Raw genomic sequence first — 17,285 nt, 5'->3', positions numbered from 1 at the left:
GGCAATCATCTAAGAATTGTACATATATTAACTCATTTAATTTTCACCAGAACTTAAGCAGGAAGCTTCTATTATTATCCTCATTTTGGAGTTGAGAAAACAAATGTTTTCTCAACAAATGTACAGAGGTTCCAGAACTTTCCTAAGGTCACAGCTAACAAGTACTGGAAGAGACAGAAGCAAACACAGGCAATATGCGTATGGCAGCTTGAGTTCGTAACCTGGAGAAACCGAAGGATGGAAAGGTTAGGTAACTTGCACCAAATTACCTACAACAGCCGGTAAGAAGCAGAGCCAAATTTAGAATCTATATGTAGCATGGTTGTTGTTGTTGTTGTTGTTTGCATGGTTGTTTTTTTAATGTTTGTTTTCTCCACTAAACTGTGACTATTTTGAAGGCAGGGACCCATCTTTTTCATCTCTGTAAACCTAGAGTAGGGCCCGAGGTGATAAAAAAAAATGTTGGCTGATTCATCTAACAGAATTCCAGAAGCAAAGGTAGATAAATTTGTAACTTGCCTCCCTCAACAATTTACCTTTGAGAGGAAAAAAAGAAGCAACAAAAGAAATTGCTACTCTGGATTCAGTGTCATTGCATTTTACAGCTGCAAATTATCATGCAGATCATTTAAGCTGATTCCCTCTTAGAGACCAAAAAAAGGGCTCAGAAAGGTTGAGTAATTGTCCCCTGTCACACAGCTAGTCATCGTTAGGAGGGGAACTGAGGTTCTCAGTTGTCCAATGCCCTTTTCACTATTCCAAGCTGCTTAATTCTGAGAGAAACAAAAGCCGATAAAAGAGAAGTGATGGGGATCTGGGGAGAAAGCAACCATGTCTAGAGTTGACAGTAGCCAAGGGAGGAGGCATTGGACAGAATCCAACTCAAGGAAAGCAAACGGCTACACGTGGAGGGAAGGAACGGTCGTGATCCCATGGCAAGGGAGTCTAATTCCCTAAGGACAGGGTGCTCTAAAAATGAAATTTCACCTCTACAAGCTCAAATAATCAACCTGACAAAGTAAAGGCACTGGAGTGGGGGGAGGGGCTGAACTAGAAGGACATTTAAGGAAAATCGTGGTTGTTGCACATGGATAAGCTTTAAAAATGATGAGCCTAGATTTTAAAAGATCATGTACACCGAACAGTGGAAGATTATGCAGCCATTAAAAAATCATGTTTTCAAAGAATATTTAATGATATGTGAAAATGGTCCTATATAATGTTAAGCAAAAATAGCAAGACACAAGCTGTATATATACAGTATCATTCCAGTTTTGATAAAAAAATTATATATGCACAGAAGGGGAAAAAAAGACTGTGAAGAATAGACCAAATTCTAACAGTGGTTATCTCTCAGTGATGAGATCAGGGTGATTTTTTTTTTTTAATTTACTGTATCTTCCAAATATTTTACAATGAGCATGTATGATACTTATTATCAGACAAAAGTTTTTTTTTCCCCCTCTTAAAAAGGACACATAACAGATGGAAGGAAGGAAGGGCCCATAACCAAGGATGGATATGAGAATAGCATGAACCTATCAGGAAGAAAAAAGGGCCTTCGTAGCTATGTTTGAAGAAAGACCAAGAAGGAAGGTAGGTTTACGCTCAGTACTTGGGAAGCAGAGTAAGACTGAGACAAAAAAGGAGAGAAGGTGTAGAACCTCTCGGTGCTTCCTCAGCTTGCCTTTGCCTTCTCCACCAAAAAAAAAAAAAAAAAAAAAAAAAAAAAAAAAAAAATCTTCAAAATAGGATCAGCAGGAGGGGGCCAGGCAGGTTAACTCCTTCCCTATTTTTTTTTTTTTTAGTTTTTTTATTTATTTATGATAGTCACAGAGAGAGAGAGAGAGAGAGAGAGAGGCAGAGGGAGAAGCAGGCTCCATGCACTGGGAGCCCGATGTGGGATTCGATCCTGGGTCTCCAGGATCGCGCCCTGGGCCAAAGGCAGGCGCCAAACCGCTGCGCCACCCAGGGGATCCCTAACTATTTCAATTTACTTAACTTTCCCAGGCCCAGATAACTCATCTACCAGGACCCTAGGGGGCGAAGCAGATAGGATCCTAAATTTGATAATCCTTAAGAAGACACAACGAAAGGGGTGAGGCAGTGACAAAGCCCAAGCCATCTGCCCTGTCAAGGGGGAGTGGGGGAGGGGGTGGGGGTGGAGATGGTATGCTTATGCAAATAATGCTCTAATAAATGGTAATGCTAGGGTTGGGGAATTTATTTATTTGTTTGTTTGTTTATTTGTAAGATTTTATTTATTTATTCATGAGAGACATGCACACAGAAAGAGGCAGAGATACAGGCAGAGGGAGAAGTAGGCTTCCCACAGGGAGCCTGATGCAGCACTTGATCCCTGGATACAGGACTGTGTCCTGAGCCAAAGGCAGACAGACACTCAACCGCTAAGCTACCCAGGCATCCTGGGAAATCTTTCAGAAGAAATTATTATACAGTTAATTTGTGGGCCACAGGAAAGAACATGGTGATACCCTGGAACCAGCATGCATTTACCAAGAAGAAGGTGCGGCACATTAATTAGGTAGCAATGCTTCAATCAAATGCCAACCCCACTAAAACTGTCTTAATTGCCCTGGTTGGAAGCAACTGCTCTCTCTCTCTCTCTTTCTCTCTCTCTTTCTTTTTTAAAAAATATTCATCATAGCGCTTTATACCTTGATCACAGCATCTATCACATTCTGCTTATATAATGATGTGCACATTTATCTCCCTACTAGATTAGAAGCTTCTTGCAGTCAAGAGCTGCATTCTATTTACGTTTGTAAATCACTCCTCCTGCCATGTTTTCTATCTAGCAGGTGCTCAATCTGCTCATCAACTTAAATTGCATTTTTTATTGATGAAGGAAATGCTGTGGATGTGGTGAATGTTAACATTTCACAAAGAATCTCCTTCCTAATGTTATGGGCAAGATGAAGGCAAGTGATAAGGTAGATGGCTACTGGGCCCAATAGTATCCAAAGCATTCATTTATTGCAACCAGGAGGGACGTTTCCACTGGTGGGTGATTGTCTCTCCTTTATTTATTTTATTTTATTTTATTTTATTTTATTTTATTTTATTTTATTTTATATTTATTTATGATAGTCACAGAGAGAGAGAGAGGCAGAGACACAGGCAGAGGGAGAAGCAGGCTCCATGCACTGGGAACCCGACGTGGGATTCGATCCCGGGTCTCCAGGATCGCGCCCTGGGCCAAAGGCAGGCGCTAAACCGCTGCACCACCCAGGGTTCCCTGTCTCTCCTTTATTTTAAAGACAAGTAATTCTTGTGAAAAACTCTACTAGGATAATGCTACAGAAGACATCCTTATGTCTTAATCAGGTGGAATTAAGAGCCCAAACCAACAAGATGAAATTCAACAGGGATAAATGGAATGCCCTATGTTTAGGTTTAAAAAAATCAATTATGCAAGTGCAGAATGGGGTAGACCTGGCTTGATAGCAATTGATGTGAAAAAGATCTCAAGGTTTTCGTTGACCACCAACTCAATATGATCTTGAGTCTGACAGAGCTGCTAAAAAAAAAAAAATCGAATGTAATCTTAGGCCACATTATGGATGTAGTATCTCCAGGAGAGTGGCATGGTTCTACTGTTCTTGGCATTGGCTAGACTCTCTAGAGTTCAGTGTTCACAAAGGAGGGACTTTTAACTGTCAAGAATGAATTCAGAGACAGGTAACCGGGATGGTGGGGAAGCTCCTCCAGTGCAGGGACCACATCATGTGATAAACTAAAATCCATTCCGGGGCTCAGCAAACTGGGAAGGATAGATGGAAAGAAGAGAGGGTGTCAAAGGGAGATCTTTACCATCACTCTAAGTGGTGAATACTGTTGTCTATTTTAAAGATGAGGAACGTGAGATTCAAAGAGATTATGTAAGTAGCCAAAGATCCCACAGCCAGTAAGGAGTGCAGATGGATCCCACATCCAGACATCTGGATTCCAAGGTCCTTCCCTCAACACTACCCTGACTCAGTATAAAGGCAGTTCTGCTAACAATGACAATTGTCCATGTATGTCCTATGTCCAGGCAGGGGCTGCAGCCTGGCAGGCAGAACTGCTGGAAGGGAGAGTTCTATGTGAGTGGCATATAAGACCAGATGACCTCTAAGAATCTGAGACCTTGGGCAGCCCGGGTGGCTCAGCGGTTTAGTGCCGCCTTCAGCCCAGGGCGTGATCCTGGAGACCTGGATCGGGTCCCATGTCAGGCTCCCTGCATGGAGTCTGCTTCTCTCTCTGCCTGTGTCTCTGCCTCTCTCTGTGTCTGTCACGAATAAATAAATAAAATCTTAAAAAATAAATAAAAATTTTTAAAAATTAAAAAAAAAAAAAGAATCTGAGACCTTGCCTTGTCACCAACCTCATCCTAGCCACTGGCCTCATTCCACATGGGAGGGGTTTCTGGAGACAGTCTCTCTGCATCTTAGCCATTCCTGGGCTCAAGTCCCGTCTCCTGCTTGCTCTTCTAGCCACTTCCCTGGATTCCTATTGAATGCTCAGCCACATGGTTCAGCATTTAATTAGCAGCCTATTGTCTGATGTGTGATGGCCTTGCCTCTCCCAGTAGATTCTAAGTTCCTAGAGACCCCAGCCCTGGTTGGTTATTTGTTCCTCTCGTACATCCCAACACAGTGGGCACTTGGCCCCACATCGGATACAAAGCTCCCCAGAGATGTTAAGTGTAAGTTTTCTCACTATTCCACTATTTACACACCAAAGCAAAACCACAGACTCTCAACTCTCTGAAATGGTTTATAGGAAATCTGCCCAAAGACAGAAGGATGACCTGAATGATCATCTAGGGTCCTCATATTTCCTAACCAAACAGTAGAGGGGAGACCTAGAACTCTAGAGAATTATACCAGTAGTTACTTTCCCCTTTTTGAATAGGTAACCTCTCCCACACCTCCCAGTTACCTGTAGCAGGAAAGGGCATGGGCACGTGCAGCCAGCACACAGCTAGTGTGAGTGTGTGTGACCCATATATGAAGTAGGAGGCTGAGCAGGTAGAGATGAAGCTGGAAGGAAGTGGGGACCAGAGGCAACGATGGGAGGGGAGCTAACAGGTCATGGAGGGAGAATTGAAATGCACAGAGAAAGGGGAGCAGTGAGCACTGGGTGCGTCTGAGTGAATTCCCCAGAGTGATCAACTTTCCTGCTTGGGAGCAGGCACCGTGCCTTCCTGCTGGCTGGCTGGCAGAGGCTAGGGCTCCAGGCTCATGGGCCGCTAGTGGGAAAGGGCTGGCTGAGTGTCTGTGTGAGACCCTGAGTCCTCCTTCAGCCCTATGTGGGTTCTCACGGAGAGGCCGGGGCCTCCTGCCTGGTGCTGGGCGCCAGCTGGGGCCAGAACCAGTTAGAAACCTCTCTGGAGCCAGGAAGGAAGGGGGCTTTGTTAGCTCAAAGGACACAAGCAAGGCGAAAAATTACATACCAGGCCGCCCTAAGTATGCTTGTTTAGAGAAACTGCTTGCATTTATGAAGTCTTTGGTGCGGAAAGCAGGGTTGCAAATGACTGCATCAGAGCGACAGTAAAGGCCATTAATTTCCTGTTATGTTTTCCTGTGTTGGGGGCTTTATTAATTTAATTTTACACTGTCGAACAACAGCGAGAGCTGACACTGCCACACCGCCACGGCTGGGGTTTTCTTTTTGTGTGTGTAGCAAGGCTTTGCCTGACATGCAAATCAACGCTATTACCGGAACCAATAAAGATGTGTGGCGGGAAGAGGGGAGGGATGAGGAGAGGAAGGGAGGGGAGGAGGCAGGGGAAAGGAGACAGAAGGGGAGAGAAAGGGCGAAAGCCATCCTTGGCCACTCTCTGCCTTCCTCCATGCCTATCATCTCCTGGCTTCAGAGCATCCCCCACAATCAGTACTTTTTGTCCATCCTTCACTTTCCCTTTGACACTTCTTCCCTCGACTGTCCGCCTTCAGACACCTCTACCTCTGCTGTCCTCCTCTGTTCCAGCTCCTGGCCGAACTCGGGAACAGGGACACAAAGTTTCTGAGAAGAGGTGGGAGGCAGACTTCCCTCCCCACTCGCCATCCCCAGCTGAGGCACATTGCGGAAGCACAGGGGTTGCCAAGCAACGGAATGCCAACCCCACAGGTAGGGGTGAAGGCCTTTCCTACACACTCCTCTTTCTTTTAAAGTCAAAGATTCTGGCCCATGTACATATTATTATTAGGTATGCACACATGAACTCACGTGTCTGTGCACATGAAGAAATGTCTAGAAGGACAGATATCCCACCTTGCTTACAAGTCCCTCTGAGTGCTCATATCCTAACCTTGTCAACCATTTGTTTCCTTTGAATTCCCAGAAAAAAAATACGTCTCTAATTGTTTCTCCTTCAGAGCCTCCAGCAGCTGTCTTCACTAGCTGCAAGGTACCCGGCTGGCCTGGACCAAGGGACCAGAGAAAAGGAATCCTGGCATCAGAAAAAAAGGCAGCTTCCTGAGACACCACATTTTGGTCCCTTTTACTCTGTATACCTCCCCCAGACTGCCCCTCACGCAGAGCAACTTCCACAGACTGGCTGTGCCGGTGGTCCATGCTGCCCTCCGTCCCATCTGCCATGCTACCAGTCCGCCAGGGTCCACACTGCCTGAGTGTCTAGATTGGCCACACCACCAGAGGAGCTGAAGATCGGGGGCAGGGAGGTGAAAGGGAAGGAAAGTCAATCAGCTGGAGTCACTCCTACCAAACGCACTATCTGCACCCATCTATCTCAACTCTGCAGTCTGCTGAGGTCTAGGGAGTTCTGTGTGAGTCTGTGGAAGAGAGGGGAGGGGGCACTGAGTGTGTGTGTGCATGTGTGTGTGTGTGTGTGTGTGTGTGTGTGTCCACGCATCCCTCCCTCTGTCACTGGCTTGCTCGAGCTCCTGCCTGCACTTTCTGCTTCAGGAGCTGTTTGCCAGGCTCTGAGAGGCTGTTGGATGGAATCCAGCTCTCCCTAGGAGGAGAGCATACACTTCATAAACTGCATTGACTTTAATGCAGGTTCCTGGGGCTGCTTTCCTCAGGCTTTTCTTCCCTCCTCCGTCCGCTCTGTCTCGATCACATTTTATCCCTGCCCCTGTGTGCACCCAGACCCCATGCGTGCGTGCCTGTGTGCACATGCACTTGCGCGCGCGCACACACACACACACACATACACACAAACACTATAGCTAGTGCTTCTGAAAAAGATGAAGCCTCAGGCGGAAAGAGAATGGGCAAGGTGTAAAAGCCCTGTATAAAGGGGGATTCCTTGGCCTGGCCCTGGAGGGGCCCCGTGAGATGCCCACGTCCTGTCTCCAGTGGAGTTGAGCACAGAGGGTGCTTTGAGGCAGGCAGGCAGGCAGGCGGGTACTTCAGGGAGGGAGGGATACTGACATTTGGTGGGGACAGCCAAATTAGGAGCCACCTGGAGGCTGGGCCACAGGGCTCCAAGGAAGGGAGGGAGAGAAAGCGAGGCCTTCATGCAGGTTGAGGTTTCTGAGGCCTCCCTTGTCTGGTGTTGTCAAGGTCAGCAGGTTCGGGTTCACCGAAGGGTCAGGATGGTTTGAATTACTGGCTCTGCTGCAACTCGGCTCTGAGGCTCGTGATCTGTCTCCCAGCCCCAGAGCCAGGGCCCAGCCCTCCCCCAACCCTCCTTGCCTTTTCACCCCCACACAGGACAGAATGGGGAGGGTCCTGGAGAGCCCTGTGGCCACCATGGCTCAGAAGAAGGCAGGCAGGGAAGCTCAGAGCTCAGGGCTCCTTCATGAGCAGCCAGCAAGGTCAGGGAGGGTGCTCAGACCCACTCCTCTGCCAGGCAGCAATCTGGTCTACCTTCCTTCCAAACCCTTTCTGAAGTGTTCCCCATGCCCCTGCCCTTCCCAGCTGCCCCTTGGCCTGCAGAGGAGGAGGCATCTGGGGAGGTGAGCCCAGGAGCAGCAAGACCTGGCTCCTCCCTCCTGCATCCATAGCCTGCACTTGGGGAAGAAGGGCAGAGCTGAGGCAGCGGATTTCTCGCCTGGTGCCCTTGCCCGTGGAGGAAGGAGAATGATGCCTACCTGCAGGGCTGGAAGGTGGATGCCAAGTGGAAGACTAGGAGTTGAAGACAAATTCTGACAAGATGGGTGTGCATGCATGTGTGCAAGAATGTCCAGACATGGGGGGTGGGGGCCGGGGAGTGGGGAGGACTTGAGGCCTTTGCTGGAAAAGTTGTGATACTGTGCTACACCCACCCCAGTTTCCAGTGGTGGAGGGACATGGGTACCTCCATCCACTGCAGATTTGTACATTCTCTCCTGGTTGGGGGGTGGGGTGAACCTATCTATTCTGGCACCTTATGAAAAAAAAAGTCTCTTTTGTGCTAAATTTCAACAAACTTATTCAAACAACCAAATATAACTCTTTATCCACAACAGCATGAACTGGCTGGGAAACTACACTGGTTAATGATCTGGCTGCCAGTCTCTAGTAGAAACACAGGGATTTATGTACAAATTCAGGCACCTGTGTCAACCTCACACAGCCAGAAAAAAGTAAACCCATGTGTGCACAGATGCCAAGGTTAAGTTCTTAATAAAATATCTACATAACCTACCCCTACAGAAGTGTAACGATATAGTCAGTGTTACACTCATGGCCATAACTTGACAGAAAATTTGGCTAAAAAATATGATCCAACTAAGAAAAGATCCTCCCCTCAGGTGCAAACTGTCTAATTTCCCAGGTTACTGAGAAGATATAATCATAACAATGTATGTCCATAAGTGGATTTTTTGATGTCTTAGTGACTGTTGACCTTTGAACCTTAACTCTTTCTTGGACTGGAGTGGACATTAGCCAGGTTTTGACTATTTGTTGGAAAATGAACATAGGTTGAGCTTTGTTGATACAGTTAAACTCAGGCACTTGTCCAGACAGATTACTACTTTCGTGTAGATTTGGTTTCTGGACTTTCATAGGAGCTGCTTCGTGAGGGCAGAGTCTGTGACCTGGGGCTGGGTGGTATCGGGCAGGTAAAATCATATAATTCCAGCAACCATCCACAGAGTACCTTTCCTTAAAGAAACTCAAACTCTTCTCAGCTTCCCCCTGCCAATATAATGTTTTCTGACTGCCTGACCAGGGCCTGGAGGAGAATGAAAGCCAAAAGAGGTTCTGTGATTTCCTGCTGACAATGTAAGCTCACGCCAGGGTTCTGAGAGCATGACCACCGCCGGTTCCACACTCCCGGGTGGGAGTGGGGGTATTCTTTGAGAAGGGAAGCAGACAGCTGGGGATGTATGTGTGGAAGGAGTAGGTGATAAACAGACATAATGGTGCCAACATACCAGGTTTAGGTTAAGGAATCTGTAATATGGTGCAGCCTCAAGGTGTCTTCCGGACACTCCTCGGCTCCCCTCCCAGTTCCTTCAGGCTGAATCCTGTCCTGCTCACATGGTGTATGCTCAGCAAAACTTCCCTAAGCTCTTCCCATGCAAGCCAGGCTTGGATGGCTCTCTGCTTCTGCCAGTCCTCTGCATCAGGACCAAAAGGCCATGGAAACCAGCTCTGTGGGCCTGAGGGGGTCAGGCTCTGGCTCCTGCCTCTGCCTCTCAACCTCCATCCGTGCCAGCCTTCCAGGGAATGCTCACCTGCGGATTTCCCCCATGAGCCTCCTCCAGGACCGAGTCGAGTCACACCCAAGGTCCCAGGGCCTCTTCCCCAGGGGTCCTCTTCCCAGAGTCCTCCTTGTCTATCTTTTCTGACCCCAGCTCTCTTCCCGCTGCCCCTCCAGAAAGACAGTGGGGAAGAGAGACCAGTGAGCAGGGCATGCCTGGTTTACATTAATGAGATACGCCGAGTGTAATCCGGCCATGGAGGCAGCCTACAAAAGGAGGCGAGCGGGCGGCCAGGAGCAGGGCTGCTCAGGTAATTGGTTTATCTATCTGGAAGCAGGGGGAGCAGTCTCAGCACAGACAGACTAGCAGTAAAGTCTCTTCCTTAAGGCTATTTCCTTTGTCTTTTCAATTGCTTGCACATCCATGTGAGAGAGGGAGAGAGTGTTAAAGAGAGAGGGAGAGGGAGAAATGTTAATTTGTGAATTAATGGCTTTTCTCAGCGGAATTGTAAATTCAAATGTCACCTCACACGGTGACACCACGGCTGGTCTGCTGAAGAAGCAATGATAAGATCCCCCACCTCCCTTGGTGCCCCTCCCTCCCCAAAGATAGCTGTGGAGTGGAACATGCTACTTTTAATTTGCAATAACAACACAACAGAGGTATGCAGTAATGACTGCCTTCTTCCACCCTCCTCCTGGCTTCCTTCCCCCCAGTCCACTTGGCTCCCCATTTCCTCCCTCCCCACCTCCATGCTCTTCTGAAACAACACCTCACCTCAACCGGGCTGCCCCCACCCCCAGCCCAGCCAGGGCCCGATCACAAGGTGGGGGGGTATGCCTTCGGAATTGACGATGCTGCAACCCTCTCTTCTCCTTCAATAATCAGGGGATTAATGATCCTGAAGTTAAAGTGAGGCTGATACCGAGGCCCTGCCCAGCGTTGGGAAAAAGCCTTCATTGTTTTCAAGCAGGAGGCGGGCAGCAGTGAGGGAGATTCATGGATGGAGATTGAATATGCAATTTTCTTTCACCTTGCCAAGAGCTGCCCCTGGGCTGTGCCTGGCCTAAATTTTTCCTTTTACCATCTCTGCCTTATCCGGCCCTCCCACCTCCCTTCCATTCTTTCCAGAAAATTACCTTCAAAATTGATTTCCACTTTTACAAACAAATATAATGGGAACACAGGAAAAAACTTGGGCCGTGATGAATTAGGGCTGTCAGGTGCTTCCAGGTCTCCTTTGCTTTTGTTTTACTACCCGATCTGTTCTTTGTTTTTCCAAGGGCTGGAAAAAGTGCCCCCCATCCACTGAGTGCGTGACCCTCCAGGTCACCCGGGGCCTCAGCCCCCAAAGCCAGCAGTGGCCCATGGCGGAAGTGATCTAGGCCCTGAGACTCTGTTAGCCTCTTGGTTTCCCAGCGGAAGCCTCACCCACCTTGTTTTCTGCTCCCTGGCTCTTAGGAGCCCACTTTCTGGATTATCTCTAATCGCCACCCTTCCCACCCCCCAACTATTTCCCCTGACCCCCACACCATGTTCCCTCTGGCCCCCATACCTCTTAAAGTCCAGACCAGATGCAAACCTCCACCTCCTCTAATGTGGGCAGGATCAGTGTATACCTCAACTAGAGCAAATGAGAGACAGACAGACACTGAGAGATCCTGAAAGGCAGGCAGGTAGAAGACTGGGGGCAAGACCCTGAGATTGGGAGACCAGGCTCCTCTTCAAAGGGCTGTGAGGTTTCTGAGTGACAACTCCCACACAGCCTGAGGGTGTAAGGGTTCCCAGCCTCAGTTTCCCCAGCCTTGGGTCCCAGGCAAACCTGGAGGCAAGCTCAGGACAGCCCATCCATTTGCCTACAGAATGCAAGGTGATGCCTACAGGGCCCTTTGGGCAAAACTGTATGTCTCACCTCACCACCTGTGTCTCAGGACCCTGGAGCCGTCACATAGTCAGGCCTGGCTTCGAGCTCTCTTGCTCACTAGTACTGGTGGATCTGCACCTGCTCTCATTTGGTCGTCTCTTCAAGTATATGCATTACCCAGAAGATTGCATTCCTGCCCAGTGCATGGCGTTCCACACCCCTCTTCACCCAAAGATCACAGAATGGTAGAAAACACACACGTACCCACATTTGCATCAATCATGTCAAAAATTACATGGTGTCCATAAAACAACAAACACACGTTTCCTTAGATCTATAAATAAACTTACATGTGAGAACAGAAACACACAGCAATGGATATGGGAAGGGATGCCTCCATGTTAGAAAAGAAGGGGGTCCTAGATTTATTTACACACATCTAAAATGCCTATGGAGGGATGCCTGAGTGGCTCAGTGGCTGAGCATCTCAGTGGCTGAGCATCTGCCTTCAGCTCAGGCCAAAGGGACCTGGGATCGAGTCCCACATCGGGCTCCCCACAGGGAGCCTGTTTCTCCCTCTGCCTCTGTCTCTGCCTCTCTCTCTGTGTCTTTCATGAATAAATAAATAAATCTTTAAAATAAATAAGTAAATAAAATAAAATGCCTGTGGATGCTAAGAGAAGACATGTGGCCCATTTGGATAACCACACAGAGCAAATGACTAAGTAGAGATGGACAAAGGTCCTCCCAATCACACATGGGTGGCTGACATCTTTTCCCCACTCCCTGGTCCCAGTGAGCTTATCCCAGCATCAGCTTCCTGCACCAAGATTAGGGAGCCTGGGCCCAAGTAAGTTTCCTTCTGACATGACTTCATTTCCCCTCAAAACCTGTTGTCTATTAGGTCCTTCCCCACAGACACACAATGACCTGTCTTCCAAAGTGGATGCAGCTCGACACTCGACCCGTGATTCTGGGAAGCCCTCTCCGCAGTCCCCCTGGAGTAAGTACTGTTGCCATCTCCATGTTCCAGAGGAGAAGACAGAGCTGATGAAGGACTAGTGATTTGCCCATGCCACCAGGATTCACACTCAGCTGTGCCCCACCCCAGAGCCAGCACCTATCCCCACTGTGCCACACTGCCCACCCACGCCACCCAAGGGACTGCCCGCTGGCCTCTGCCGGGCATCCTCCTTCTCGCTGGGACTCCTGCAGTCTCCTCTTGCCTGAAGCCAGGGCCCCCCGACCGTGCAGGCACTGTTCATTGCTGCAGCCGCATCCCCTCATTTGCTCCAAGTCTAACCTGAGCAACATAGTCAGGATTTCAAGGAAGGAAAGGAACTAAGGAAATAAGCCTCCTTCTGCAATTATGGCTTCAGCCAGAGCAGAAAGGAGCTATCAAAGGCAGTGACTGAGCTGAGCCGTTTGCAGCTGTGCAACCTGCCCTGTCTACAAATGCACAACTGCCCTGGCTTGGCACCACTCAGCTGCACAATTCATTGTGCGTCTAATTAATGGAATGCCAGATCACAGCCCCTGGCGATCCCACACATCATGAGAGGATACCAACACATCGCCCCTCACACAGATCAACAGGCCCCTACCACATGACTTCATTTGGATTTTTAGACAAGTGACGTCATTGCTCCGTGCTCCAATAATACACATGGACAGCAGTGCTTTGGGCTACAGCTGAAAGCAACTGGGTGAAAGGCAAAGGACTTTGGGTTTCCAGTCCCCCAAAATACAAAGGTCTCTATCTTCCAGCCACGTAAACCAGAGTACACGGCATTCAGGGAAGTGGTGTCCCTTCAAGGGACACTAATATACTCACCCAAAACTGTAGCCCAAAAGAGGTAAAGATCTTAGCAGGGTACTACACGGCGATCTGCCTTCTCAGACCGATGGATAGCCTGTCTTCTGGGCGCCTCAAGACATAGTTCCTCATCTAACCCTGGTCCATCTACCCGTCTCATTCTGGGAGCTCCTGGACTCAGGTAGGTGGAGAGTGCCAACGCTTCCTGACTAGCACATTTCTCAAAGGAAAATCTGGGGATTTTTCCATACTTCCGGTGGCCAAGGCGCATGAGAAGGCGTCTCAAGCAGGCTCACAGTCACTGTCGGTTCCCTTTCTCCCCAGAGTCACAGCTGATCGGCCCTTTACTAATATCCCCACAGATATGATTGCTGCAGATACTAATAATGCTGTCCATATTCCGAGTGCCAATGCCAATAATGCTTTGGGTATTATCACTGTGAACACCAATAACTACTGCTGAGATTGTCTCCAATAATGCCAGCACACGCTGCAGTGATTGTCCTCGCTAATGCCCACCACCGTGACATTGTTAGTGCTGAAGAATAGGCCGAACCATACCCAGAGGCAGGAGCCGAAGCGCCTTCCTCGAGGACAGAGAGGCTCACAGCTTGCCCTCGGGGTACAGCACTTGTAGAGAGCTGCCCTGGTGCCATGTGGGGGCCAGCCTAGCAGGGCAGCTGGGTCCTCCTGGAGGGGGATGGGCCTCTCCACTCCCTGGAGGTCTAGTCCCTTGACATGCATCCCCATTTCCATGCCAGCGTCCCTCAGTGCCCCAAGTCAGTTTTCTCTTTGCCTGTGGTGCTGGCCCAGTCACTAAAGGACACACCTGGGTGTCTGCAGCCCCTGCCTGAGGCTGCCTCCTGCGAAGGGCCTGCCAGCTGCTGTGCTACCTTGGCCTGACTGCAGACTTGGGCTACATCATCTTGACACATAATTATCTCTCCTATTCTTAATCATCTGAGCTGCTCCCTAATGCAAACTGGGCCCCCGCTGCTTGTAGGCACCCGGAGGCAGCCAGGATGGGGGAGGGGGCAAGGCTGTGAAAGGTCTGCCTTTGCCCTCTCCTTTCCTTCCCCTTCCACCTGGATCCCACAGGTCAAGTGTGTGTGGCGGCCCAGGGGGAATGGGTGGGGGCCAGCTGGGGACAACTGGCTTCCTTCATAGGTGCTGGCCTCCACCCGGGAAAGGGCAGCCCCAACTAGTCTGTGGTTGCTCGAAGAGAGGCGGAGACAAGGCAAGAGAACCACCGCCCCCATCCACCCAACCAAAAGAAATAGGGCCTCAGATCCTCCTTGTACCCTGGCTAGGTCCAGGAGGTGAAGTATTTCAGCAGTAAGAGGAAACTGAGAGTCCACATTATCCCTCATCTAGAAGATGCCAACTGCTTCCTAAGTTGTTTCCCTGTTGCCATCACAGTCTCCCTGCCAGAAGATTGTCTTCCCAAACCCAGCCCTGCTCTTCTCCCTTCCTGCTCAGACACTTTCAGTGGCTACTCAAGCCTGCAGAGAAAAGTCCAGACTCCTTATATGGTCTGGTCTTGGCCTGATCTCCTGTGACCCTAACCCATGTGCTTGCTCAGCCTTCACTCCCAGCCTTTCCCTCGTGCCTCTTCATTCCTGCCAGGGCAGACCTGCATCTTCTCACCACAGTACCTTTTGATCAAGAGGCTCTGTCTACCAGATAGGATTTCACACTGCCATTGTTCTGGACATGCCCCTGATACATCAGTCAAGCCCCTCCTCAAAATGCAGCCCTCCTGCCAGGTTACTCCTTCTTGACTCTGAGTTCCCATGGCCTGCCGCCCAGACCTCTATCACAACACAGCTATCTGATGGGCCTTTCTGCTCTCTGGGCTCACATGTTTTACACGCCCCACTAGACTATAAGCTCCTTAAGGACAAGAATCATATCTTGTTCTGCTTTGGGATCCCCTAGCACCAAGCTTTTCTTGCAGCTGATGCACAGGAAAGGTTCACTGAATTGAATTGACTGGAAACAATGAGCGTGATCAATTGCAGGTAGGAGAGCACTCTGTTCTGGGCTGACTGGGCCCGACCCTGGGTGGCCACAGTCTCATACAGTGCCTTCTTACTCCTGGCCTCCTCTCATGGCCCAGAGGAGCCCAGGAAACAGAGGGCATACTTGGCCCCAACCGCAGACCAATAAGGGAGAGTATATGGGTAGGTCCTGTGGCCTTCCCCACCCCACCTGCTGGACATCCCACAGTCTAAAAATGCAGGGGCTGGTGGTGAAAGGGGAAACCCTTGGGGCCCGAGGAAGAATCTTCCAAACCACTCAGGGTGCCAGGGCACCTGGCTAAGGCCAGAATGTGGGAAGCCCCCAGGGAGAATTGGGACCTCATGCCTTTTCTGAAGCCTCCCCCTGCCCATCAGGGGCTGCCGCCAAAATAACCACAATGAAATTTAGTGAGTGGCAAAGGCCGTGGCAGCCAAATGGGTTTGAATATTTTGGAAGAAGGAGAAATAGAGCCAGACAAGCTGTTTCCCTGTGAAACGAGGCCATTAGGGCTTCTGGAAGGAGGCCAGCACCAGGTCATCACTGTCTTGCCAGACCTAGGCCTCTCCCGCCCGTACTCTGTCCCTTCCGCTGGAGGCCAGGGCTTTCACACCCTCTTTCTCTTCAGCCTATGCCCAGGGAATCTCACTTTTGTTCCCTTTCTCTGTTTCTTACCCTCTAATGCTGCCCCAATCAAGGGGCTTGTCTATGCTTGGGATAGCCATGTTATTTATTGTCCAAATAGGACATTTTTGAGAGAAAAAAGAGATGCTGACTGGCCAAGATGCAGAGACAAAAGGCATAAATTGGGACTGTCCAGGCTAATGGGATATGCGGTCCCCCTCATGCTCATCTCTAGAAGACTCTGTCTATTTCATGGGAGATACCCTTAAAATCATAACCCTCCCCAGACAAGGGACCATGAGATTGGGACAGGAAGCAGGCTCCAGACACTGGTGTCTCTGTTGGTCTGGGGCCACTGGCCCTGCGCCCTGGGCCCTTCTCTCATCAGAAGAGAACCAGAAGGTCACGAAGGGACCCCCTCATGTCCCAACATTTGTAAAACACCTTCTCCTGAGCTCATAGCCACCACTCCCTCTTCATGTCCTTTCCCCCCTTTCTCTCTTCTTCATTCCTCCCTCCTCTGAACTCCCTGACAACCTGGTGGCACCTTGAGGCATTACAAGGAATGTGAAAGGGGGGCACAGAGAGGAGCCTGCATGGCGTCTCCTCCCATAGGGAAGAAGAATACAGAGGGCCCATGTCCAGCTCCCTGAGTGGCTTCAATGGGGGGCAGAATCCGTGTGTCACAGAGAAAGGACACCTGGGTCAGGTGCATATGACATCATGCCCCCAACTTCTGATGGGTTGGGATCAGGTAAGAACCAGGGCAGATCGGCCTTTCATCCTTGGGTCAGAGATGAGCTGAACGCTCCCAGGGTACATGGTTCACGCTGGCATGAACCTGGCACCCCACTGAGATATTAGGGGCAGTCGCAGAGGAAGATGAGGCCATCGAGGCTTCTGAGCAGATGGTGAAGCTGAGGGCCCCACCAGCAGCCGGCCTCCCTCTCCAGGAGCCAGCAGGGCAGTGGGGGGACCTGGGTTCCGCTACTAAAACTGATCTCACAGCAGAGCAGCTGTGAGGCCGGGCCGAAACCGGAGCTCTGAGTCCAAGGACAAAGCATGCACAGGGAAGCCAAGCCTCTTCCCTCCTCCCTACCTTCATCACGTTTCCTCTTCTCACCATTGGAGCGAGGGATCCCCAGGATCCCGTTGATGGAGTAGGATCCCACTGGATCATTGGAGGCGCTGGAAACAGGAGGGGAGGCCGTACTGGGAACTGGATGAGAGTAAGGAGGAAATGTCATCAGGATAAGAGCTGTGATTGAAGGCCAAAGCCCCAAGGCTGGGGGCAGAGAGAAGCAGAGGAAATAAGAGGGATGGGGAGCCCATATCGCCTTCCGTTCTCTGAGGTTTA

The 17,285-nt window shown here is 49.8% G+C and overlaps 1 protein-coding gene across 7 annotated transcripts in view; it reads right to left on the bottom strand.

Annotated features, from left to right (window-relative positions):
- Nucleotides 1–17,285, bottom strand: part of PAX2 (paired box 2) — an 86,251-nt gene that overhangs the window by 29,124 nt on the left and 39,842 nt on the right. For 4 of the 7 annotated variants that reach the window (XM_038578534.1, XM_038578535.1, XM_038578536.1 and 1 more), the window contains exons 7-8: nucleotides 17,028–17,147; nucleotides 11,161–11,229 (exon numbers count right to left, since the gene is read on the bottom strand). In XM_038578534.1, the coding sequence (XP_038434462.1) occupies nucleotides 11,161–11,229; nucleotides 17,028–17,147 (189 nt within the window). The remainder of the gene's footprint in view (nucleotides 1–11,160; nucleotides 11,230–17,027; nucleotides 17,148–17,285) is intronic. The other 3 variants (XM_038578538.1, XM_038578539.1, XM_038578540.1) reach the window with 1 other exon arrangement.

Source organism: Canis lupus, chromosome 28 (genome assembly GCF_011100685.1).
Source record: "Canis lupus familiaris isolate Mischka breed German Shepherd chromosome 28, alternate assembly UU_Cfam_GSD_1.0, whole genome shotgun sequence".
Taxonomy (NCBI): Eukaryota; Metazoa; Chordata; class Mammalia; order Carnivora; family Canidae; genus Canis; species Canis lupus.
Note: the sequence above shows the minus strand (reverse complement) of the source record. Positions and strands in the feature narration are given on the sequence as shown.